Below are 24,087 nucleotides of genomic sequence, written 5' to 3'. Positions count from 1 at the left end.
CTCCACGCTCTCCCAGTCTCCCTCTCTCCTTCACTCTGTCTGACCTGGGTCCCCCCCTCCCACCACCACACAACCACCACCACCACCCCCGTCTTTCTTGGCCCGGCCGCCTTGTCGCGTTCCCCTCCATCAACAATTCTCTCGTTCCTCTTTCGTTCGAAGCTTGCTCCAGTCAAGCTCCAACTCCCACTCCGCCGTTACCTCAGGCATTCTTCGCCTGCCAGCCCTCGGCTTGCGTTGCCACTGCACCTATTAAGGTGCTGCTTCGCCATGAACCAAACAACCTACTACTAGGTTCCTGATCTCTCTTTCTACCCTCCAAGGCTTTCAGCCTTCAGCCCTCTCTGCCGCCCCCGTTTTCCAACCCGACGCCGACAACTCATCCTTCCCATCTTTTGTTGTGCCCTTTGACCGGGGGAGGGCTGCAGCAGAAGCAAACCACAGAAAAGCAAAAGAGAGAGTAGGAGAGCCACACACACAAACACCTGGCGACTCCAACCACTCCGTGAGACCCATCATCAACTCCAACTCGCTGGTGATCTGCTCGCCATGGCGCATGCCCAGGATTCCCAAGAACCTCATAAACGGAAACGGGACGCAGACGACAGCGGCAGCCAGCCAGCTCACTCCGATCGCATTCCCCAGCCTCCTCCGCCTCAGTCAGGTATGTGCGGTGCGCCAGTGTGTGTGATCCATGCCGAACTCCAACAACAAGAACAAGACAAGCGGAAAGCATGAGCCGTCGATCTCGTCCATCAACTGCAACTGCATCTTGTCATCGCGCCCGGAGGCAATCGAGGTTAGACTCGCCATTGATCCCTCGCCCCGGCCTGCCTGCCAGCGCCGCCGCCCTTGTTATGCCCCTTCCCCTCCGTCTTGTCTCTTCGCATGTTTTCACTCGGAATTTGCATCGAGGCCTCTCTTCCCGAAGCCCGTTGCCTCACAGCCCTTGCTCACCTTGCCTTCCCAACCAAATCCACTCTCCCCTCGGCCTCGTTCGCGCGCGATCCAGACTGCTGCCATGGAGCAAGTGCTAATCGTCACCTCCAAGGCAACTCATCCATCATCAACTACCTCTCCAAAGCCAGTGCTGGCAAGCTCAGGCTCATCCAGGGCGAGCCTGACACTTTTTCCGATGTTCTTGGCCTATTAAACCAGTATGAAGGTAAGATTTGCCCTGGTCCTGATTCGTGTTATTGAATGCCAAGACTTAGCCATGATTAGGGGTACTCAATAGACATGAGAGTCTGGCCGCCAACCTGGGCGCGAAACTGACAGGCCCTCGCCTGCTCAAGGCTATGGAGGGTGCCTTTGAAGGCCCCATCATCACAAATCCGCCCGCCGCATACGGCGCGCCGTCTGTGGGCTGGCTGGACATCGTCTCATTTGCCAAGACGAATCCAGAGAAGTTCGTCTTGACCACCGGCCACGATGGAGAGCGCACTTGCCAATTCTACCTGAACGGCTTGCAGGTCCAGATCCTGGAGGACGACTGGCGACTCATTATGAATGGTGCTCTGGACAGGTTTTCCATCGTCTCTACGGCCCCATTGGAAGAGGACGAGACGGCCGAAGTAGCCACTCTGGAAATCGTGGAACAACGACTGCAGGTGCTCATCAAGAAGGCCGACGAAATTGCCAAGAGGGCGCGACAATTAAACTACCATCTGAGTGGTCGAAAAGCCGGCATCAACTCACGCCATGGGGGCCAAACATCGAACAGCTCCACGTTCTCCTCCGTCAACCTTCCTCAACGTCATGTAGGCAGCCACGGTTCCGGTTATGACCTACATGCCGACCTGCTCCAGCAGTTTCTGTCGACATCTCAGATCTATCCTCCGCGCGTTCCATCCAGTGCCGGCCTAGAGGTTCAGTCCGGGCAGCATACACCCCCTGCAACGAACTCTCATCCGCACTCGCTTCCTCTTCAGGGCCGTCCGCCGGTTGCAGTGCATCCACCGGTCATCCCTCAGCGAGACTCTTCATACGACCCTTCATCCGCGCACAGAGGCATTATCACAGCACGAATCGAGAAGTTGAGCAAAGGGGATCAGATTTGGCCCCCGTGCGACCGCTGTCGTAGACTCAAGTCGCCTTGTGTAAAGCATTTGACAGCTTGCCAAGGCTGCACGAAAAAGCACGCCAAGTGTAGCTGGAAGACTATCACAGAAGAAGAGATTGCTTGGCTTAATCGCGAGGCAAGCAGCAGTGCCGATGAGGCGCACGTCGAGTCCAACCCATCAAGTCAGCAGCCGCCGCGAACATTAAGATACGATCCGACTCAGGATGATGGTCGATCCAACGACGAGGCGCCTCCTTTGGCAAGTCTAGTGCCTGGTGAGGTTTCGCGACCGGCAAGCCGAGGTCAGCAAAGTCACCAGAGCCACCAGAGCCACCAGAGTCACCAAGGACACCGCCAGCGCTCTCCGATGGAGGCTGGATCCCGCAGCCGAACGAGTAGCTTCATGGATGTGGAACACGAGCCGCCGCCTAATGCGAAACCCTGGATGCCAGAGCCGCATCGCGGCGAGCAGCTTCCCAGCCTAAAAAGAGACCATTTGCTGCTGAGTCATATGGCGTCGGCAGCGACTGCAGCGGCCGATGCCAGGGATGCCAACATTACGCCAACAGGAAACCTAACGGGACGGTAAGACATGTGAAATGCTCTGCCGCCGAAACACCTGATACGGGTCACAACCTTTCAGTAATCCCATATGTCGCCTGCGAGAGCAAAAGACAGCAGCGAGAGTTCGAGATCGAATGAGCGAAACAAGTATGTGCGTTGTGTGCGTGTGTATGTGTGTGCGCGCGATGCATTGCGAAGTGCGAGAACAGATGAAGAAAAAAGCAGAAAGGAAATTAAAAAACCAAGAAAAAGTCAGATACTCATAATGATACTCAATAAATTCGCCTGTAAAACTCGCCTTTTGCTACCTCCGCGATTTACAGATGAGCTGACCTGCGCGCCATGAGATGAGTCCCCTCGTCCGCATGTGCCTGGTGATGGCACCGCAAGAAATCGATACGCCCAATCGAATGTCGTTATGAAGCCACAGGAAACGGATGCCGCACGGGCCACGCCAACAGGGGGTTAAGTGGATCGCATCAAATCTGAGCGTGGCGCGTTCACTTATCGATGGGAGGAAAAAAAAAAAGTTGCCCCAGCTCCATCAATGACGGCTTTCTCAGCTGCCCGCTCTCTTGTCCACCAATTCCGCCTGCTTGATTTCCACGGTCTGGTATCAACGTGGGATCTCACAAACGTTGCGCTTTCGCCATTCACTCTCAATCCTAGACATTGCGAGCGACCGTCATAAGAACTGTCCCCCTCCAGTCCCCGCAAACCAACTCGTCGGTTGCGATCGCCACTTCGTCTAATGGCCCATTCTCCCGTGGCCGCCGAATACATGTCTGCAGCAGGCGACCGGGCGGCCTCAAGCCGCGCCCCGGGCACAACATCCTACCCAACATCCAGAGAAACGGGTGATGTCATTCCCGACACAAAACAGAACCCCGCTGTTGACAGCAAAGAGTCGCCATTTGCCAAGTCATGGGTACATTTCGTTGCTGGCGGGTATGTCTGCACCTTGGCCTGCCTCTTCCCGTGAGAGGAAAAGAAGAAGGGCAGAGAAAACCTGTGAATCTTCGGTGCTGACAGTTATTGCTTGACACAGTGTCGGTGGAATGACAGCAGCAACTCTTACAGCACCTCTCGACGTGTTGAAGACCCGTCTCCAATCCGACTTCTACCAAGCCCAACTGCGTGCCTCCCATCAAGCCCGCGCCCAGGCAGTGGGCAGCCTTAGCCCTCTCCGAGCTGCTGCTTTCCACCTGAAGGAAACGTTTCAAATTCTAGGCTCCGTCTATAGGATCGAGGGGCCGAGGGCTCTGTTCAAGGGCCTGGGACCCAACCTAGTCGGCGTCATCCCCGCGAGGAGTATCAACTTCTATACCTACGGCAACGGCAAGCGCCTCATCGCTGAGTACGGCAACGGAGGCCAAGAGTCTGCGTGGGTGCACCTGTCTGCCGGCGTGTTGGCGGGTGTGACGACGAGTACTGCGACGAATCCCATCTGGCTCGTCAAGACGCGGCTGCAGCTCGACAAGAATGTGGCGGAAAAGAGCGGCGGGGTGACGAAGCGACAGTATCGCAACAGCCTGGACTGTATTCGGCAGGTCCTCCGTACGGAGGGCTTCACCGGCCTGTACAAGGGCATGAGCGCGAGTTACCTTGGTGTTGCCGAGAGCACGTTGCAGTGGGTGTTGTACGAGCAGATCAAGAACAAGCTGGCCACTCGCGAGGAGCGCATCATCCGGAGCGGCCGTGAAAAGACATTCTGGGACCGCACGGTGGATTGGATGGGTAATGCTGGTGCTGCCGGTGGTGCCAAATTAGTCGCGGCCATCTTGGCGTATCCTCATGAGGTATGTTGTGGACGATACAGCGTCGCTTCTGGGACATGTAGGAAACACATTGCTAACATTAACTAACAGGTTGCGCGAACCAGGTTACGCCAGGCACCGATGGCTAACGGCCAGCTCAAGTACACTGGCTTGATCCAGTGCTTCCGTCTTGTGTGGGTTGAGGAAGGGTTTATGGGGCTCTACGGCGGTCTCACGCCTCATCTCATGCGTACAGTGCCGAGCGCTGCCATCATGTTCGGCATGTACGAGGGCATCCTCCGCCTGTTCAACACATCGTCCAAGACCGGAACCAGCCTATGAAAAGACGAAGGCGGGGTTTCCGTCCTCGCAAGGACGGGGCTCAAGTCACAACATCAAACGAAAACTGGGCACCACCACCACCACCACCCAACTCTTGGATATGTGTCTCTTGTACTATAAGCCACGACGATGAACGACTGCGACTCTGGGACAGATACGTTTCACTCATGCTCACCCCGCACTTGCATATCAACACCATTCCCTTCTCACTAACTTTTCTTTGTATGACACGTCTTCAACAATGACGGTACTCATCCCAAATAACCTCATGTCTTTAAAGCGGATGTACGATATGGAGCGAGTGGCCCTAGACTTGGCGAGGCTCGAACGGGATTTGGAGGGGAAAATAATGAGCCTTGGAGAAAATTCACATCCTGTGAAGGCGTATTAAGGGGGTTGGTCATGTACGAACACAGGAAAACGGTATATGCACCCGGGTGATCTCCTGTCATTCAAGAGAGGAGAAACCTGTGCATAACGTATATAAACAGAAGAAGTAAAATACTACACTACTGGGAGAAGTAGACAGGGTCATCGCGGCAGACCAGAAACCCCCTCCATTCAAAGGAACGGGCGCAGAGCCAAGGAAACCCTAGTTCGACGTCACCTTGGAAAGACGGCTTGCTTCTTCCCCGATCAACTGCAAAATCACACGAAGCTGAACTGTTTCGATTTTGATTTCAATTTTGATTTCAATTTTGAGAACGCCAACCTCCCCCTTCCTCGAGGAGAAAAGCAACGCTGATGCGGTCCGCCTCGGCGGCTTTTTGTGCTCGGCGTGCGGGACATAAAAGCTATGAGCAGAAGGATAACACGGAAGGTCAAACGCAGAGGAGCAGCAAATGATGAAATGACCATTTGGATATGAGAGAAAACTGGAAAAACGAAACAAGCAACCACCAACCAAGTCCCACCCCTGCAGGATTGTCATTTTATCCCCTCTTCTGCTGATCATTCAAGATGGGGGGAGTTTCTTCGTAATTATCGAGACCGTTTTCTCATTTCCCGCCACCGCGCCCCGAGCATTTTGTCAGTCCCTCCAGCTGTGTATCGAAGCGATGGTGTTTGGGTGGTCGTTTGCGCAATTTGTTCGGTGTTCGCGGAGCTGGAGACGAAGAGGAGAAGGTGCCTGGCCAGCTGGCCCGGAGCTTCAGTCACCATGCATTACGGTCCCAGTTAGGATCTGTTTCTAGTGTTAGCCAAATTCTCGCCTGTTGGCACTGCTAGCATTGTTGAAGGGATGTCGCCGGAGGGCCCTCTCGGATGACTTTCGTTCCACGCAAAACCCCTTGGAGGCCGAAGAGACAACCCACCTTGCACAAAGGCTGCCAGGACCTTGCTTCCCGTCTGCAGAAGCGGGTGGCCGACGACGATGCGGAGAAACTTTTCGAGACCAGCGCGGCGACCCTCAATGACGTCGTCGCTGAATCGGTTCGTGAAGACTTTGCCGGGCAGGGGCGGAATGGTCACGCGAGCGCTTTCGCGCTCGAGAATGTCGCGGAAGTACTCAAAGTCGGAATAGCGGCGGCGCACGCTCGAGGCTCGGAGCTTGAAGGCGGGTATGTTGGTGCGGCAGACGATCTCATAGTCGGTGTACATGCCGCGGCCCATGCCGTGGGTTCGGGGGTTGCGGACCTGCGGCGAGGTGCTATGTCAGAGAGACAGAACAGGTGGGTTGGGGTGGCAGAGGAAGACGAGTTGAGTGTCAACGCTGAGCGGCAGCGGTGATGGCGCATTGGGCGAGACGAGGGAGTGGTCGCTCTTACCTCGATCTCGAGAAAGTTCTCGGGTGGGCCGTAGATCTCATCGAACGACTGCTGTCGCGTATCAGGCATTGCCTGCATGATGGGCCGATGAAAGCGCGGCGAGGCCTGGCTGCCCGCCTGTGATCCGGTCGGAGATGTGGGAGAGGATGGCTCAGCGCCAGTAGCGCGAGCTGCGTTCTGGCCTCCGGAATCCGTTTTGACGGCTGTTTGGGGAGCAAATCGATCGTCGAGGGCTTCGTCTTAGGGAGCCTGGCTGGAGGCTGACGTCGGCGCGATATCGGGTTTGCGACGTTGCTGTTGTTTCCCCTGGTTGGATATTAGTTGTTCGCGCGTGAGGTCGATTGAAGGCTGCAAATGAGTCGCTTCGGATTGGGCTTGTGGACGTGTAGGAGGCGCAGCTGCACGAGGTTGGCGTGAACGAGTGGCTTTTGCCAAAAAAGTTGAAGTGCGGGAGGGGGCGGGGGAATGGTGCGAAGGCGGCCGATTACGATAGAAGAAGTTCGGGTGGTGTTGAGTTGGATTGCGGGGGAGCAGCAATCTACAATCAAGCCCGCCCAATGGTGCCCGGCCGTTGTCCGGCGATTGAGGTACCACATCTTGCCTATACTGGCCATGAGACGGTGCACTGTAAGACGAGGGAGGCTGAGCCAATGTCTGTGGGGGCCACCCCCGCTCGCATGTTTTCGGCTCTTCGTACACACTCACACTAACATCACAAATGTACGACGCCGACGCTCATGAGCCGCGCTGCCCGATTTAGCAAGTGGGGAGCGGCGACGGCTGTAAGCACCTCTACAATCTGGAGTACTGGGATCACCAAATTCAGTCCTCGTCAATCTTGTCATATTTTGAATTATACATTTACAGAACATCGTGGTCCTGTGTGCCACGGTGTCGCCCAGCTTGGCTCGGCCCGGATCCCAGCGCCCCTCCCAATCTGATATAAAATTACAAAACATGTTGCTTACGACCACTCTTCCGATGCAAAGCAGTCTCAGTAGCTTAGATATGCCCCGTGATCATAATGATCCCTGACAATCTTTAGAAAAACAGCCCGGTGGCCGACAGTTGTTGAAGTTGGGTCGGAAGCACATGCTGAAGAAGCATTACATAAGTTCTGTGAACGCGAGTAACTTGAATGCCAAAATCTCACCTCCAAGCTCTTCTTGATTGTTTGGCATACGATGCTAGTTGCGACTGTTAAACCTTGGTTTTGGCGAGCCTCCCATGGCCGGGACCTCGTGGAGAACATTCGCTCGCAAATCGGGTTTTTGCGGCAAAGGCAGTGACATGCTCGCTGCCAAGCTCAGTGCCGAATGCCTCGTTTTAATATGAAAGGCTCGCAGCGCTGCGACACATGAAGGACCTTCGCAGACTGCGTGCGCCGTCTGCACCGCTTACTTCTTGTCTGCGAACCGTTGGTGAATGGCACGAATCTGCTCCTCAACGTTTAGGCTGTGCAGATGGTTAATATGCGCCTGGCTCTTGCCGTCGGGATTTCCGTCGAAACTGTGAATTGCAGCCTTCTTCCTCCGAGCGAGTTCCTCTTCCGACATGGGCTGGCCAGTTACCCCATCGAAAACGTCACTTCTCTGACTTGCCAGACGTTTCAAGTTGTTGGCTACATCCGCCGTGGACAGATTCGTTGTAGCATATCGCGCTTCAGCTTTAGCTCTTTGATCTTTCCACTGGGGGTCAAGAAGCTCGACTGCACGTATCGTTAACATTCACACTGTCGCAGACGTAGTAGGCGCAGCAGATGACTTACTTCGCATATGCTCGTCGAGCTCATTCATGGGAATCTGCTGTTTGCAGTTTGGGCATAACGCCGTCTGCACGCTTTGCTTGTTTGCATTGCGTTGCAGTGCTCTGGGGACGTAGTTCTCCTTGATCTTCATCGGCGCGTTGCCACCGCGAGCCTCCGCACGAGCCTGCTGTTCTCTGGCACGCGCCTCAGATCTCTCTTGTATCCTCCTTTCCTCTTCTTCCTCCTCTGCCGATCGCCGTGGTGGTCCGTTTTGGTATTGTTGAGGCATCGGCGGGGGCTGTGTCTGGTACTGCTGTTGAGGCGCGTAGCCTGTGTGAACTGGCAGCGTGTGAGTCGCCTGGGGGTAGGCATTATATGTCGCATCTTCTTCGCCTGGGAAAGCTTCCTCGATACGGAGGTTGGAACTGATAGACGCTTTGTTTCTCTCTTCAAGCGACGCGTACTGCAAATCAGAAAGGTTCGTTGGGGGCGGCAGGTTCGCATGGTCGTCGGCATCGGTGAAGACAATGGTCTCCACGACAACAAAGTCATTCCAGTCGATTCGGGCGAATTCAGCTCGCTTCTTCTCGTCCTCTTCCTCCTTCTTTTGCTTCTCTGTTTCCTGAAATTTCGAGTACTCGGCACGTTGCTTCGCGCGACTCAGGACATGATATTTGTCGTCGACGTTTTGCCGGAGATGGGCGATGCGCTCTTGTTCCAGCTTTCCGCCTTCGCCACTCAAACCACTGGCCCTCAACAAAGCAGTGTACTGGTCAACTTGATGTTGGAAGAAGTTGTGGAACGTATGGTTGGGAATGAGGAATTGGAATTGCGGGTTTCCAGCCTCGCGCTGGGCGAGTTGGGTCATGAACTGGCGGCCGTTCTTCGCTACGAAAAGAGCTGTCAAACGAATGACTTCCAGATCTTTTTGGTTGATTCTAGGCATGCGGGCGGAAAATTGGAAATCGGGGGGTTTGGGAGGGCCCTGTGGCTTCTGCTCGGCGGGGGCAGCGGCTTCGTTCGCGCGACCAGCGGCTATGGCGGTGCCGCGACCGGCCTTGATTTCGTCGAGTCGCCATTGGTAATAAGCGTGGTAGGCATCGGCGTTGTTGAGAAAGCTGAATTTGGGGTTGGAGCGCTCTTTGTCGCGAATCCTGTCTTCGAAAACCAGGCCGTTTCGGGCGACATATCCGGCCGTCTTTTCGAGAACGTTGCGAATTTCGCGCGGGGGAAGGACAACCCCGGTAGGAGGTTTCAGACTGTCGAGAGCAGCGGTGGCATCGCCATTCGTCGCAGTTGTGGCCATGGCGGAGACAGAGGCGCGCGCAGTCAAGATTGTGAAGTGAAGATGCAGCGCGTGGAGCTTTGCTAGGAGTCAAGCGCGCAGAACAAAACCTGTTTGGGATACTTTTTTTAGGAGACGCTCGCAGCCAGATTGGCCAGTGTTTGCCTTAGTCAGTAGTGGGCCCATGGTGCACGGGCCATTGACTTATCGATATGTGAGTGCGAAATGCTCAACTCGGGTTTGTCTTGAACTGCGATATCTTGAATATAATACCAACGCTGGAAATGCAAAACAGTGCTAAGATGAACCAGTAATTCTCATTGCTTGTTCATATAGCTCTAGATTTCTTGGCTATGTTATTTTCCCAACAGAAAGAAATGCCGTCTGCGTGTATAGCGAAGGAGACATAAGGGCCCAGGGAGGGCAGTTGGCTGAACGAATAGCTGCCACAAACAAGGCGCTGATGTCATCTTATCTCACTAATGTATTTTTCAAAGGTCTCCATGTGTCAAGCCATTCGCTCGCTAATTGGGCTGGGCAACTATCGATCTCAAGTAGACCCGTTCACTACCTACAGCCAACTTCGAAGAAACCTGGCCTTTGAGTAGAGGAATCGCCCGTCGACCGACAAGACGGAGGTGAAGGGGCGAAAAAAGAAGAAGGGAAAAAATCGAAAAGTCAAAGGTGGTTTACGACAAAATATACGTCAAATAAGGTGGGAATTCGGTGAGAGCATGAAGGATGCGGAGCTTATGAGTCGAAGTGGAAGGGATGGCGCGGTGGTAGTGTGTGAAGTAGAATGCCTTACGTATGCCAGCTTGCTTGGATGTCCTTTTCAGCCTCATGGCAGCACGCACTGGCCACATTACATCCAAAGTGGGAATGAAACGGATGGATCCAAGGGCATCCAGTGTCCACGGTCATTCCTCACGGAGCAGCTGGAGAACAGAGGCCGCACGCTGACAGAAAACAATGGCAGCCACGCCCGCCGTCTGCACCACAGGATTGGCACTAGAGAGGGAGCACGGGCACCTGTGCCGGTGTTCGCAGAAGCTACGACGATGCAGGTAGCTTTTCCCAACGCCTCCCGACTGGGAATGTAATCTGTGATGTGACCACTTGTCTTGTTCAGCCAACATGAGCGTCAGATCTGATTTGGGGGTCGGATGCCAATGCGACATCAGCCCCGAGGGCCGAGCTTCATGACAAGCGAACCGCTTAAAGTGCTTCCTCAGCTCAGGTAAGGTCTCCGTAGACAGCCCCCGATGGATCAGTGGGAGTGGGGGCACGCCTTCATAGTATGCGCGTCCACATCGCTGGGGACACCTAGACCTGGCCATCGACCTCGATCTCTTCACTCTATCTTCAGACTTAGCCTCTTCTCCTTCTTCTACTCCTGCCCTGCCTCGATGCTTGCCGAGTGCCTCGAGACATCCCAGGCTTTCTTGTCTTGACGCGTGCACCTCAGGGCAATAAGCAATCCGTGAGCTGTGAGGCCCAAGGACACGACCCTGTTGTGATAAAGTGGAGCGCGTAAAATTAGACACGTTGGATCCATTGAAGGTGCCCCCAAAGGCCTAGAGCAGGGGTGAGGCAAAGCCCAAAGTAGCAGACGCGACGTCGAAGGACAAGCCGCATGCTGGCTGCACAAGACAGATGTGGGCCAGCCAGGGTGGATAGCCATGGGGAATCGTAGAGAGGATGCGAAGGGGGCGTGGAAATCATCCAAGGGGTGATCGCGAGAACCAGGCAGCTCCCGGGTACGCCCTAGCTTCAGCCAATTGCTGGCTGCCAAACAGGCCACTTCGCTTTTCACCCTGACCCCCTAATCCCTCCATTTACTCCCTTCCAGCCTGTCCACTGTTCTCCCCCCAGCTGTCATCAGCTAAACTTTCCGTCACCAGACCGGATTGTCCTGACTTCTTCTGTCCCTGAACCTCCCTTTTTTTTTCCTTTGGCCTTCACCATACTTTTGACTACAACTTCCCGTTGAGGGCATTCATCAAGGTCGCCCGTCAACCTGCCTTGCACGAATGACGGCCTTTTAATGCTTGTCTTTTCTTCTTGACTCTCGTTGATTCTCTTCCCACTTCATTTGCGATCCATCCTGCCGGGGAGAGAGAAAAAAAAACCCTCCATAGGTATCGCCCTCTCCACCATCGCCGTCGACGTCCCCCGTCGTCGTCGCCCCTTCCCTCGAAGGACGACCACCAGACCACCTCCCCCATCGATCCCACCTGGTCTCCTTTCCACTGCGATCTGATACCTACACCATGGCTGCTACCAAGCCCGTCCGCTCCCCGAGCCCAAAGCTCGAGAAGCACGCCAACGGTGCCAATGGTGCCAACGGTGTCAATGGCGCCAATGGCAAGACCCCCGTGAGGCGCGACAAGAGCTACAAATCAGATGGCGTTGATGACAATGATGTTTTTCTCCTGCCTGTCTCCGACTACCAGATCATGATCCTTCTGACCGTTCTCGCTGCCGCCGTTCGCCTGTTCAGAATCTACCAGCCCACCAGCGTCGTCTTTGACGAGGTCCAGTGAGTCCACACAGCCTCCGAACTTCCCAGCCTGAATCGTCTCTAATTAGGTCTGCTCTCCAGCTTCGGTGGTTTCGCTTCGAAATACATCAAGGGCAAATTCTTCATGGATGTCCACCCTCCGTTGGCTAAGATGCTTATTGCGCTGACCGGCTGGTTGGCGGGCTTCAATGGCGATTTCGACTTCAAGGAGATCGGCAAGGACTACCTCGAGCCTGGCGTCCCGTATGTCGCCATGCGCATGTTCCCTGCCGTCTGCGGAATCCTTCTTGCACCTCTCATGTTTCTGACCCTGAAGACCACCGGGTGTCGCACAACCACTGCCATACTGGGCTCCGGTCTCATTATTTTCGGTACGGCATCCGTAATTCATTTTTGATATGGTCCGCTAACGTAGACATATAGAAAACGGTCTCCTAACCCAGGCCCGCCTGATCCTGCTTGACTCCCCGCTGATGGTCGCGACTGCTTTCACCGCCCTTGCCTTCCAATCATTCACGAATCAACACGAACAGGGCCCTGAGAAGGCCTTTCAGTTGAGCTGGTGGTTCTGGCTTGCTATGACGGGCCTCGGTCTCGGCGTTACTTTCAGCATCAAGTGGGTGGGTCTCTTTACCATCGCCTGGGTCGGAAGCTTGACCTTAGTCCAGCTCTGGGTGCTTCTCGGAGACACGAAGAACGTCACGCCGGTACGTGTCGCTCACATTCACCTCTTGTGTGTACTACTCGGAACTAACACATACACCAGCGCATTTGGGCCAAGCACTTCATGTCTCGCGCCTTCTGCTTGATCATCATCCCTTGGGGTTTCTACATGGCCATGTTCGCCATCCACTTTCTTTGCCTCGTCAACCCTGGCGACGGCGATGGTTTCATGAGCTCCGAATTCCAGTCCACTCTCAACTCCAAGGGCATGCAGGATGTCGCGGCCGATGTCGCCTTTGGCAGTCGCGTCAGTATCAGACACGTCAATACCCAGGGTGGCTACCTGCACTCTCACCCCCTGATGTACCCTACCGGTAGCAAGCAGCAGCAGATCACTCTGTACCCCCACAAGGACGAGAACAACGTGTGGCTGCTCGAGAACCAGACTCAGCCCCTCGGTGTCAACGGCGAGCAGATCAACGGAACCCTGGCCTGGGACAGTCTGCCGCAGCCTGTTCATATTAAGGACGGCGATGTCATCCGCTTGTACCATCTGCCCACCTTCCGTCGCCTCCATTCCCACGATGTCCGCCCCCCTGTTACGGAGGCCGACTGGCAGAACGAGGTTTCGGCCTATGGTTACGAAGGCTTCGAGGGCGATGCCAACGACTTGTTCAAGATTGAGATTGTTAAGAAGCAGTCTCTTACCCTAGCATCCAAGGAACGTGTTCGCACCATCGAAACCAAGTTCAGGCTCGTCCACATCATGACTGGTTGTGTCCTCTTCTCGCACAAAGTGAAGCTTCCTGATTGGGCGTCTGAGCAGCAGGAAGTCACTTGCGCCAGAGGGGGTACCCTTCCCAACAGTCTTTGGTATGTCGAGTACAACGAGCACCCTCAATTGGTTGGCGACAACGTTGAGAAGGTTAACTACCGCCACCCGGGCTTCTTCGGCAAGTTCTGGGAGCTGCAGAAGGTCATGTGGAAGACCAATGCTGGCTTGGTTGAATCCCACGCATGGGATTCCCGTCCTCCCTCTTGGCCAGTCCTCAAACGCGGTATCAACTTCTGGGGCAGAGACCATCGTCAGATCTACCTGATGGGCAACCCAATCGTCTGGTGGAGCTCTACTTTAGCCATCGTTGTCTATGTCCTTTTCAAGGGTGTCGCAACTCTGCGTTGGCAACGTAGCTGCAACGATTACAGCAACGTCACCTTCAAGCGTTTCGATTACGAGGTCGGCACGGCAGTACTTGGCTGGGCCTTCCACTACTTCCCATTCTACTTGATGGAACGTCAGCTTTTCCTTCACCATTATTTCCCGGCCCTCTACTTCGGCGTCATGGCCTTGTGCTCCGTCTTCGACTTCGCCACCGCTCGCGTTTCTTTTGCCGGCATTCGCAACAACCCAATTATTAATCGCGCCAGCGCTGTTGCTTTCCTAGCCTTCACCATCGCGGTGTTCATGCTCTTCTCCCCCTTGGCCTACGGCAACCCCTGGACCAAGGCCGAGTGTAACAGGGTCAAGTTGTTCAGCTCGTGGGATTTTGACTGCAATACCTTCTACGATAACGTAAGTAACACTACCGCTCATGTGCCGGGACAGGGCATGCCCGAGAGAGGACTGTAATAGTTTGCCAATTGCCCATGTAATGCGCTTTGGTCCGGGAAAGTTCATAGCCAAATGCCATTTTCGATTCGGCTGAGAGACGTTGGGTCAAAGTGACGGTAAATTGAGGCTAACATGACTTTCTTGCCGCATAGTACTCTCAGTATACTGAACTGCTCACCCGCACCTCCGCCGCTGCGGCTCCAACCCCCGCCAAGTCCGAGGCTCCAGCTGCTCCGGCCGGCGGCCAAGTCGGCCAAATTCCAGTTGGCGAGGCCCCAAAAGAGCAACCAGCGGCAGCCGAGATGTCGGAAGCACCGGCCCAAAAGGTTCTCTCTCGGGAGGAGCGCGTGGAGTACCGGGACCAGGACGGCAACCTGCTCGACGAGGAGCAGGTCAAGGCTTTGGAGGGCAAGGTCGAATTCAAGACAAAGTACGAAACGCGGACGCGCGTCGTCGACGCAAGTGGGAACGAAGTGCAAATGCCCGAAGGCGGATGGCCGCAAGAGCTTGGTCAAGATCAAGGGGACAGCGTCGCCCCGCCTCACCCTGATGTCCAGGGTGTCGACCAGGAGACCAAGTCCAAGTCTACAGAGAAGGCAGAGGATTCAGTCGTTCCCCCGGCTGCCGAGAGCGTCAAGGGTGCCAAGGAGGCTGAGCAAAAGAAGGCTAAGCCTGCTAGCGAGGGCGGCAAGGAGGCCACCGCCCAGGAGGAGCTTTGAGTATGAGGAAAACTATCTAGAGGCGATGTAATACGATGTATCACCTCTCCGCTTGCTGGAGCTACCACATGCCGGGGAAAGATCCAGGACGACGAGTGGTACGTTCGGGGGGAGAGGCAAGCGACGCAGAAGCGGAGGTATGGGCGTTGAAGCATCGTCCTTTACACCAAACCCAGTGGGGATGGATGTCACGAACTGTTTTTCCAGCAAAACCCAACATAACCCCGTTGTCCACGGAGTAGAAGGGGATTCCGAATAAGGCCATAAAAATCAAGGTTTCATTTGTTGTCCAGAGCTAAGCAAGATGTGCGTGCCCATGTATGTAAACAGTCATCACAGGGGGGGTTCAACCCACGTCGTAATGATGGTGTTGTCTGCATTTCCCCCCTCGTGATTCAACAAGGACCAAACAAGCTATGTTGCGTTGTTCCTTTCGACAGGTCTAAGCTGGTGTTGACACAACTGCAAGGTCAAGGTCGACGTGTTGATAGGATTGCCTGTCTGAAATCCATCATTCGGTTTCAGATCGTTTTTTTCTCTTTTGAAATAAAACGAAGTGCTGGCTAAGATTCAAGCATACCTTCAGGTGCCCCCTCAACCCCCCTTAGTGGGCACTTCCTTTGCTTGTTCTCCTAGATGCAAGGGACATGCAATTTGACCCGGAGCGGAAATTGACGAGCATGCTTGGTAAGTTGGCAATTAAAGTAAGCAGCGCAAAGGGCGTCCTTGTCTGTCATTCACATTTGCACAAGAACTAGGGCTAGTGACTGGGTGAACAACACAACAACTTCTCCTTGTGTCTGGTATTATCAGCAGTGCAGCGCGCACTGACTATTGTCTGTGTCCCGTCGACCTACTCTGTCCGTCTAACGAATGCCTGTCCTCTGACCTCCGATGATCACTGTTACTGTTGATGTGCGCTTCACAACTCAGGTTTTCCTTCTCCAAAACGCCGTTGCCATTCCAGGAAAATGAACAGCCAGTAAGGTTGTTTCCCAACCCATCCGAACCAACCAGAATCACTCTCGTTCCCAAGGATCCCCGCCAAACCCTCCCATGAGGCCATCATTAGTAGCCCCGGCATTCCAGCCTCGTGGCATACGGCATAGTAATACAGCATTGAATATTAGGTGTACGTCCTGGCAACTCAGTTGTTGCTAGGGATGAAAGCTCGCAATCGCGCGCCGTCTAATCGGATGTAATAGTTGCTGTCGGTTCCGGAGAGCTGGGAATGCTGAGCGACAAACGCTTCTCGCCGTCCTTTGCTCCGTCCTTTCCTTCATTGGCAGCTGTTTCGGGTGCCAGTGACTGTGTGGACTTTCGGTTGCTTGTGTTCGGGGTTTCTGGCCTCGCAGGCAGTGCTTCAGTTTCCTCCGGTGTGTCCGCGTCCTTGACATCGGACTTGTCTTCCTCTGGTTTCTCATCGGCTTCGACGATAGCCGGTACTTGAGCAACCACCGGCTCCACGTCATTTGCGTCACTCTCATGGCTTGAGCGAGGGCTCTTTTCTGATGCGGATAGAGCAGGTTGACTTGCTGGGACAACTCCGCCGCCGATACGAGACCAGAACATCTGCTCCCTCAAGCGGACACTCTCTTCCCATGCAGCTTTCTCGGCGTCTTCATCATCTGCACGCCAATGACCATCTTTCAATATACGAAGAAAGTTGAGGAAATCGCATGTGGATCTGACGCGCCCCAAGCAGTACTTGCAGAGAGGGTAGCGCTGCGCTGACTCCGACTCGCTGGTTCGAAAGCGGTACGTCCGCAGATGTTCGTCGCCCTTGCGCGAATCGCCGCATAGAGAGCAAGGGTAGAATTGAGGCTTCACGATTGCCGCAAATGGCGCATTCGCAGGGATGGGCTCCACGACAATCGAGCCGTCGCTCATGGCGTTCAGCACGCTGCGTCGAGCTAGCCAAGACAGTCCGGGGGCGATATCCAATCGAAGTGTCGGTTCGACATCCTCTGCCAGAACACGCTTGAAGAATTTGGTCTCCTTCAGTGCTGGTGGAGGCGGGCCCAGGTTTGCTGAGGCGGTGCTAGAAACGGAAGCTGGGGTATTGGGGGTCTGCGGCGAAGATGAAGCAGGTGTTCCAGCGGTGGAGAGGGAAGCTGTTGATGCATTTGAAGGGTGTGCGCTCGAAGTGCTGCCGCCCATGCCAAGACCAAGCCCGCTAATGCCGTTGAAAGAGCCAGACGAAACACGACTGCCAGCACGATTGCGCGAGATGCGGGTAAGAGCGACAAAATCCTCGTAGGATCCCAAGTCCGTCCTGAGAACAGGCTGGATAAGGTGGGTGAGGCTTGTTGGATAGGTTGGTGAGGAGGGGTCAACGAGAGGCGAGGCGAGCACGCCGTCGGGTCGTTCGTCATCCTTGAACTCAGATTTGCTGAAGCCGGGAGATGAGGGTGCTGTTCCGGTCGTGCCTTCTTCCCTTTCCAGTGCCATCTGCTCCATGACATGCTTGAGATCGGCAAGTTGCTGTTGTTGTGAAGTCAGCAGAGCCTCCATATCGCCCAACTGAGACCTCAAGTTGTCGTTTTTCCTTTGCAAAGCCTCCTGCTCAATTCGCGCCTCTTCCTTGGCTGAGATGACCATGTTGTTGGCCTCCTCAAACAAGGCGGTAGTAAGGTTTTCCAGCTCCTGCTCGATCTTCTTCTTTTCCTTTTCGACGTCCTCTCGCAACTTCCGTTCGTTTGTCACGCGCAGCAGAATAGTCTTCTTCTCCTCCTCGACAACTTTTCGACGCACCCAAATGTCGCCGGCGAGCATTTCCCGTTGTGACGCATTCTGCTCTTCTAAATGCCTGATTTGCTCGCGGGCTCTCTCCAATTCCTGTCTCGTAGCGGTTAACGTGTCATCGAGGGTCGTCTGGTGATTAATGGCGTTGATCAGCTTTGTGCTCAAAGTAGCTACTTCGTCGTCGAGATCGGGATGGTGGGAGGTATCGGCGTCGCTCGCAGGGCTCATAGCGCGGCTACGGGGATCGGGTAGAGTACTAAGTTCGCCTTCATCTTCCGGGGGCGAAACGGGTGTGGGTCGAAGAGATGGTGATGAAGGTGTGGACGCCAACGATGAGGACATGATGGGGACGTCGGCAACGGAAGGCGCCTTGCCTGTGATTCTCGTAGCCTTAGGGCTCGGAGATGGCGATCTGGCGATGGAAGAGAGGGACCTGAAATGGCCGAAAGGTCTGGAGCCGGGTTGGGGGCTCGCGTGCTGAGCCCAGCCAGCAACCGCGATGAAGGAATCCATAGGTGGCAATGGCGGTTTTCCTATTTGTTGTGACAGAACGGGCTGTATGAGACGGCAACGTCAAACAAGTCTCTATAGCAGCCTAAAAGGGGGCGTTGGTGAGCCTCAGATGAAGCAAGACGACATGGCGGTGGTGTCGATGCAGGTTCTCGAACTGAATTCCGGCGGTTGAGTCGACGACGGTTGAGGGAATGATGGCGAGCAAGGTGATTGATTAGATCGGTAGGTAGGTAGGGTAGGTGGTGTGGTATCGATGGCGGATGGTGGTTCGTGATCGTAATGGCAGCGTGATTATTCGTATCGAGGCAGGCAAGAAGAGGGGTTCGTTGCAGTGGTGATCAAGTAAGATGGGAAAGAGGAGAAGAGGTGACAAGTGAGGCAGGCAGGCAGAGGCAGAGGCAGAGGCAGAGGCAGAGGCAGAGGCAGAGGCGAATAGAAATGAAGCTGAGGGAGCAGCGGAGCGGGCCAAGCAAGCCTTTGAGTCTTTTCCAGTCGTGGCAGGAGCCGAGCTACCAAGCAAGGTACATTGTGCGTTGAGTTAGCTACCTACCTTGGCTGCGCTGCGGCGACCGGCGGTGGTTGTGCAAATGCAAGTAAGTGTGCAAGTACAAGTGGAAGAGCGACGGCGGCAATGCGAAAAGAAGCCAGCCAGAGAGAGAATGAGATGGGCAGCAAAAGACTGGGGACAAGGACCAGGACTGGAACTGGGCGGATGACATGGGTGGCATGGATTGGACGGTTCAAACGTGACAGGGACCATCCTTACTGGGGTGGTGGGAGCGCCGGGCGCACGCACTTTTCCAGGTCTCAAAAGGTCCACGTCCTCGTCCCCGTCCAGGCCCATGTCCAGCTGCCCTCCTTCCACCTCCATCTGAAAGACGGGCAAATGTTGATACGCACGCCCGAGTTTCCTGACGGCACATTACAGTACCTATTCATCAGTGTGCCAGCGCCCGCCGGTTCAAGGCAAGGCGAGTGTGTAGACAGGAGCCAAGGAGCCTCTGCAGCTAGCCACAATGCACTTGACACACAAATGGACGCCCGTAAAAGAGCTCGGCGGGAACGGTATCCGTACTGGGCCGGGCTGGACTGGGCCGGGATCAGGGCCACGCCGGAGCAGGGGTGGAGGCAGTGCAGTGCAGAGTGTGTGCAGCTGCCAGCGGCAGCCAGCAAACATGGAAGACGAAGTAAAGTGAGCGAAGCGAAACGAAGCGATGCAGGTGTCCGTCATCGCCCATCAGCCATCAGTCAGTCAGGCAGTCAGTCGGTCAGGTCAGTGCCAAAGTGGCAGGCGGTAGCTGAGTGTGACGACAACCTACCTACCTTGGGTAGGTACCTTACCTTGCTGAACCACGGACTACCTTACTAGACTAGTGCACCATCACCTAACCACTTGGTTCTTAGTGTGCGCATCTATTGCCATCCATGGATCGCATGTTGCGGTGTTGCACCGGGCCCCGAGAAAAGCAGATGCTGCAGCGGCTTGTGACGATGTTGCTATGGGGTTTGCTGTCGGTTGCCGCTTGGTCGGGAGTGGATGACGGGCCTGCCAGCCAGCCCAGCACAGGTGAGGTGAGCTGAGGTGAGGTGAATTCAAGTGGGCAGACGTACCTGAGATGACGACCACCTCTGTTGAATGATTCGCATTCGCCCCCAGATGCCTCCGCCACAGCCACAAATCAATCAAAAAATCAACTCCGTCATTCCCGCCGCGTAAAAAGGTACCCGCCCTCGGAGCGATTCGTATCTGATTGGGTCCAGCGCCGAGGAGTCTCACCTAATATGCGCAAAAACCACCCGTACAGCAGTATACTGTAATCCCCGTGCATTTCAACCCGACCTCGGCGCGCCTGGTGACAATTACATGCAATTCCACGCTGTCACCAGCCAAACAAGCACTTCTACAAAAGGCAGGTCTACCGTGTCCCGTGTCCCGTGTCCCGTGTCCCGTGTCCCATCCTCTGGTCAGCTGGCTGGTCACAACGTTGTCCGTACATACATACATACATACCTTAATTACCTTACGTGCCAAGGTGGCCCCGTCAGAGTTATGAACCGCTCGCTCATCTTACTTATACAACCATGTAAAATGTGCTTGCTGCTTAATGCATGGATAATCCTACCTGCCAGCGTGAACCGCGAACCGTGAACCGCATCACAAACCCACTCGAGTAAGCTCATGAGATCCTCTCGCCTCCCTTCTCCTGAACACATCGTCAAATCTGCCCTGCTTTATTGCTTCGCTACGCCGCAACTAGGGCCGACGCACTGCCCGTTCAAACGGACCCGCGCCTGGGACCCTGACGCGCACGCATCTCTGGAACACGACCCCCAGACAAGAACCAGATTGAGAACTTCCTTCCACTCTTCGGCTTCCATCTTGAGGCTCCATCCCATCCCATCCCATCCCATCCTTCCCTGCCCCAACCTATTCGTGTCCAACCTTCCTCAGATCTGCGCTGTCATCCCCCTTCCCCCTCAGCCTATCCGTACATACCTACTGTACTGCATGGTACATATGCAGCGCTCATCTTTCTTGTGGAATGCTGCGACGTCGCTCCAATTGGTTTCAGGTCGCGGCCCATCAATCATCACCGACGACCAGCGAGTCTATTCTATTATTGGCATCTTCTACTAACATGAGCGACATGGCATCTGTTTGTTACTTAGCCTGCCTGCCTGCCTTCCATGTCCTACACTAGCAGCCCATCCTCGGGGCCCTGCTCACCCTGCATTCCGAGGCCTGCTGAACAATTCTGTATCGCCGTCTGCTTCGCGTTTCGGCTTCACAATGCCTGTGTTCGCGTATGCAGCACTCCTTTCTCCATCTCCATATCTTGCGGCATCTACCGAGCAGCCCGGTCATTAACAGGTCAAGCTCCCAGGGATTGCTGATGTGTTGCTGCTGCATAACCTGCCTACGCTATCCGTACCCAACCTTGACCCAACAAAAGACGACAACCATTCATTCATCCAAGGTACCGGAACACGTACGGATGGATACCTTGCCCTCCGCACGTTCCTTTTGTGCCTTCCAGAGCCGGGGACAAGGACCCTAGCGTCTTCACTCAAATTCTACTTGCGAGCCGAAATCTACGTCCTTCACAAAACATGGCTACCCCCTTCTAGGCCCCGGCGCAGTGCTTCTGCGTTTAAGCTGAGGCGCCTGATCGCCTGCCACCTTGTTGTTGTTATCTCCTTGGTCCATTGGCATCAGGCGTCTTGGTTTCGATGCTTGCGGCTACTCGGACGCGTCTTCTTTGAGCATAGCCAATGGCCCCAAACTCTGCTCAAACAAACGTCGCGGCTGTCTAGACCTGTCCAACTGTCCTCAGGCCTGCGCATTTGCCCGCCTCTGGCTAACTTTCTTTGTCCAGGGCCGGCTTGGCTCCATCAGACGCCTCGGGCCTCACCGTCGGCACCCTTCAAGCCTTCTCCAGCCACGGCCGTCTCTGGCATCCTCTTTGGCCCGGGCCTGGCTCGATTTCCCGCGTTGTCCGGCAAGTTTGCCGCCGCCTTGGGGTTGATTTCTTTGCCTAACCTGGCTTGGCGGACAATGGCTCCCGCCAATGACTTGACCATTCTTCCAACGTTCCATTGTTCCCCAAGAGCCGCGATCTTGCCAGCACTCGGACGGCGAGCAGCAACCATCGGAGTCATCCGGCCCTTGGAGCGCCATCAACGCCTCATCCCGCGCCGTTGCTATTTTTCGACTCAAAACTTACAACTACATTGTTCCTCCCAGCCCCTGCTGTGAGCCAAACGGCTGACGCCTCGTGGTTGACGCGAATGCATCCGTGCCACTCCCCATACTTGCCTTTCCCCTGTCCGTCCGTTCTCAGTGAGCTTCCTTCATCCCATCTCCCCTTGTCCTCGACCTTGTTTCACAGACATCCGACCGGTGAGCCATTCAGCATTCCCTCGCATTTCGGCAGCGAATTTGGGTGGTTTCTCCGTTTAGGTCTTCGATGCCGACGCCGGATCCTGTCTTGGTACGGCACCGATGTCCTCGTCCGAAGAGTCTCATTTTGAATAGCAACTTCTTGGACCCTGGAACCTATTCGAGGCAGCCCCCCACCACCATCTCCAGCCCATGCTGGACTTACTTTTGGAAATGCCTTAGGGTCGTCGTCTCCGGCGCCGATTATGTTGGAGTCGCACGACAGAGGACAACTGATGGCGGTGACCTGCAAAGCTCCCGGCCGTGACAAAGGAGGTTTTGCGGTGTTGGCGTATGCAAGCTTGACATCCATGTCTGTGACCATGAACAACTGAGCAGCGCGTCTGCCAAATAAGTGTCAATCCATGACCCCCCGGCTTGGCCCGAAATCCGCAGACAGCTCACCGCACCTATGGGTCTGAGACCCCGAGAACGCAGCCGGGAGTCCGTGCTCGGCAACGACATACCGTCGTCCCATGTCATGAGATTCCGTCCACTCGCATTTCCGATCAGCTCCCTTGAAACAGAAAAACGCACTTTCTGCTCCCCGACGGGCATCAGACGCCCACATATAGCTTCCGCGACTGTCTGCGTCTCGATCTGCACCTGTCCATATCCCGCTGTCCAACAGCCCTCAGTTGCCCATAATCCTGCATGCGTGTCGTGTTTCACTTACAAATTGCCGGTGCGAGTGTCATTTTCTGCCTGTGTATTCCAACTGAGCTCGACATGAATTTATCTGTAGGAAATTGGCATCGCCGCCGTCTATGTGGCTCGGGTCAGGCCAGACATCAGGTGCGACATGCGGGTAGCCGGTCTCCTTGATTGACCACTGGTCCCCAATCAATAGCAATGCTCCGTGTCCCGACAGAGGGCTTTCGCAGCATGGATGTAACGACTCTCATGGTAGTGGTCGGCGAGCAGCATCCTCAAGTGCGTTGTATTCGGCAATCTCATGGCCGGCTTGGCTGCTAGGTGCGTACAAATATTCACCGCCCTCCTTTGAGGGTTGGGCGGTCGATCATGTCATGGGTATGGAACACTGGGCAAGAGGTAGGTTCGCGGCTCACACAACAAAACTGGGAAAGGGAGCATCAGCCCGCCTGGAACTTTGTCTACACTCAATGCCGACGTCAATTGTGTGTGACCGGTATCCCAATCTTGAAATCCGTTCCAACTTTGGGAGGAAATTCGCCCTGCAGTTCGCCAAACGTTGTGTTGCAGCAAAAGCGGTGTCGCGTGAGTAGGGATTTTTCTTGACGCCGGGCACGTCGACATCCTGGATTTGAGTTCATCCCGAACATTCACCCTCAAAAGCTTTCCTCAACAAGGGTAGCATACAAAACATTTTTAATCAAGCTCTCGGGTGCTTACGAAGACATACTCACCCACGGCATGCGTAGTTTCGTGCGAACATGATTGGGGGCCTCCTGGTCGAATCACCAGTTGATGGCTGAGTGTTGCAACAACCTTTCTCGCAAACAGCTCAGCCGACTTGGCTTGGTTCGCATTCTTTTTTGCGTATCTGAGATGCAGTCCGACTTACCGAAGCATTGCAGCTACACCAAGTCGCGCCGGTTAGCGTTGGCCACATGTCAGTCAAGGGAACGTGGCAGCGCTCACGGACACATACTCGGCCGATACTTGAGTCGTGCATGATTCATCCAATCCTTGTTGCTTGTCTTCTCGGGTGCTCGGTTCACTATCTAAACTAAGCCGCTCCAACCACCCAAATCCTCGAGCGGGCTTCATTGTTTAATGGCATTTTTCAAGACTGACAGCGACAAACCCAAGCTTATCAGTATACTGTTCTAAGGATAGAAGACTTGAATGATTTTATTCATAGAT

At 54.8% G+C, this 24,087-nt stretch overlaps 6 protein-coding genes across 6 annotated transcripts; 3 read left to right on the top strand and 3 right to left on the bottom strand.

Moving 5' to 3' along the window:
• Nucleotides 1–549: 549 nt before the first annotated feature.
• CGCA056_v012402 (uncharacterized protein) lies at nucleotides 550–2,651 on the top strand (the record flags this gene model as incomplete). Its single annotated transcript, XM_037327646.1, has 3 exons — nucleotides 550–664; nucleotides 1,052–1,165; nucleotides 1,225–2,651. 3 exons carry the CDS (start codon nucleotides 550–552, stop codon nucleotides 2,649–2,651), a joined length of 1,656 nt encoding a protein of 551 aa, XP_037173984.1.
• Nucleotides 2,652–3,407: 756 nt separating this feature from the next.
• CGCA056_v012401 (putative mitochondrial carrier) lies at nucleotides 3,408–4,725 on the top strand (the record flags this gene model as incomplete). Its single annotated transcript, XM_037327645.1, has 3 exons — nucleotides 3,408–3,574; nucleotides 3,675–4,425; nucleotides 4,495–4,725. The coding sequence occupies 3 exons, from the start codon at nucleotides 3,408–3,410 to the stop codon at nucleotides 4,723–4,725; spliced, it is 1,149 nt and encodes a 382-aa protein (XP_037174667.1).
• Nucleotides 4,726–5,879: 1,154 nt separating this feature from the next.
• Nucleotides 5,880–6,569, bottom strand: SNX3 (Sorting nexin-3; the record flags this gene model as incomplete). The annotated part of the gene is made up of 3 exons (XM_037327644.1): nucleotides 5,880–5,908; nucleotides 6,039–6,360; nucleotides 6,492–6,569. The coding sequence occupies 3 exons, from the start codon at nucleotides 6,567–6,569 to the stop codon at nucleotides 5,880–5,882; spliced, it is 429 nt and encodes a 142-aa protein (XP_037174218.1).
• Nucleotides 6,570–7,888: 1,319 nt separating this feature from the next.
• sap114 (Pre-mRNA-splicing factor sap114) lies at nucleotides 7,889–9,544 on the bottom strand (the record flags this gene model as incomplete). The annotated part of the gene is made up of 2 exons (XM_037327643.1): nucleotides 7,889–8,199; nucleotides 8,260–9,544. 2 exons carry the CDS (start codon nucleotides 9,542–9,544, stop codon nucleotides 7,889–7,891), a joined length of 1,596 nt encoding a protein of 531 aa, XP_037173653.1.
• A 2,252-nt stretch (nucleotides 9,545–11,796) lies between these two features.
• On the top strand, nucleotides 11,797–15,041 carry PMT1 (Dolichyl-phosphate-mannose--protein mannosyltransferase 1; the record flags this gene model as incomplete). Its single annotated transcript, XM_037327642.1, has 5 exons — nucleotides 11,797–12,065; nucleotides 12,129–12,418; nucleotides 12,471–12,754; nucleotides 12,814–14,283; nucleotides 14,475–15,041. The coding sequence occupies 5 exons, from the start codon at nucleotides 11,797–11,799 to the stop codon at nucleotides 15,039–15,041; spliced, it is 2,880 nt and encodes a 959-aa protein (XP_037173826.1).
• Nucleotides 15,042–16,229: 1,188 nt separating this feature from the next.
• On the bottom strand, nucleotides 16,230–18,299 carry sec2 (Rab guanine nucleotide exchange factor sec2; the record flags this gene model as incomplete). The annotated part of the gene is made up of 1 exon (XM_037327641.1): nucleotides 16,230–18,299. The coding sequence occupies one exon, from the start codon at nucleotides 18,297–18,299 to the stop codon at nucleotides 16,230–16,232; it is 2,070 nt and encodes a 689-aa protein (XP_037173833.1).
• Between the last annotated feature and the right edge of the window lie 5,788 nt (nucleotides 18,300–24,087).

Source organism: Colletotrichum aenigma (genome assembly GCF_013390185.1).
Source record: "Colletotrichum aenigma strain Cg56 chromosome Unknown KSG_Cg56_contig08, whole genome shotgun sequence".
Taxonomy (NCBI): Eukaryota; Fungi; Ascomycota; class Sordariomycetes; order Glomerellales; family Glomerellaceae; genus Colletotrichum; species Colletotrichum aenigma.
This window is presented reverse-complemented; position numbering and strand designations above follow the sequence as displayed.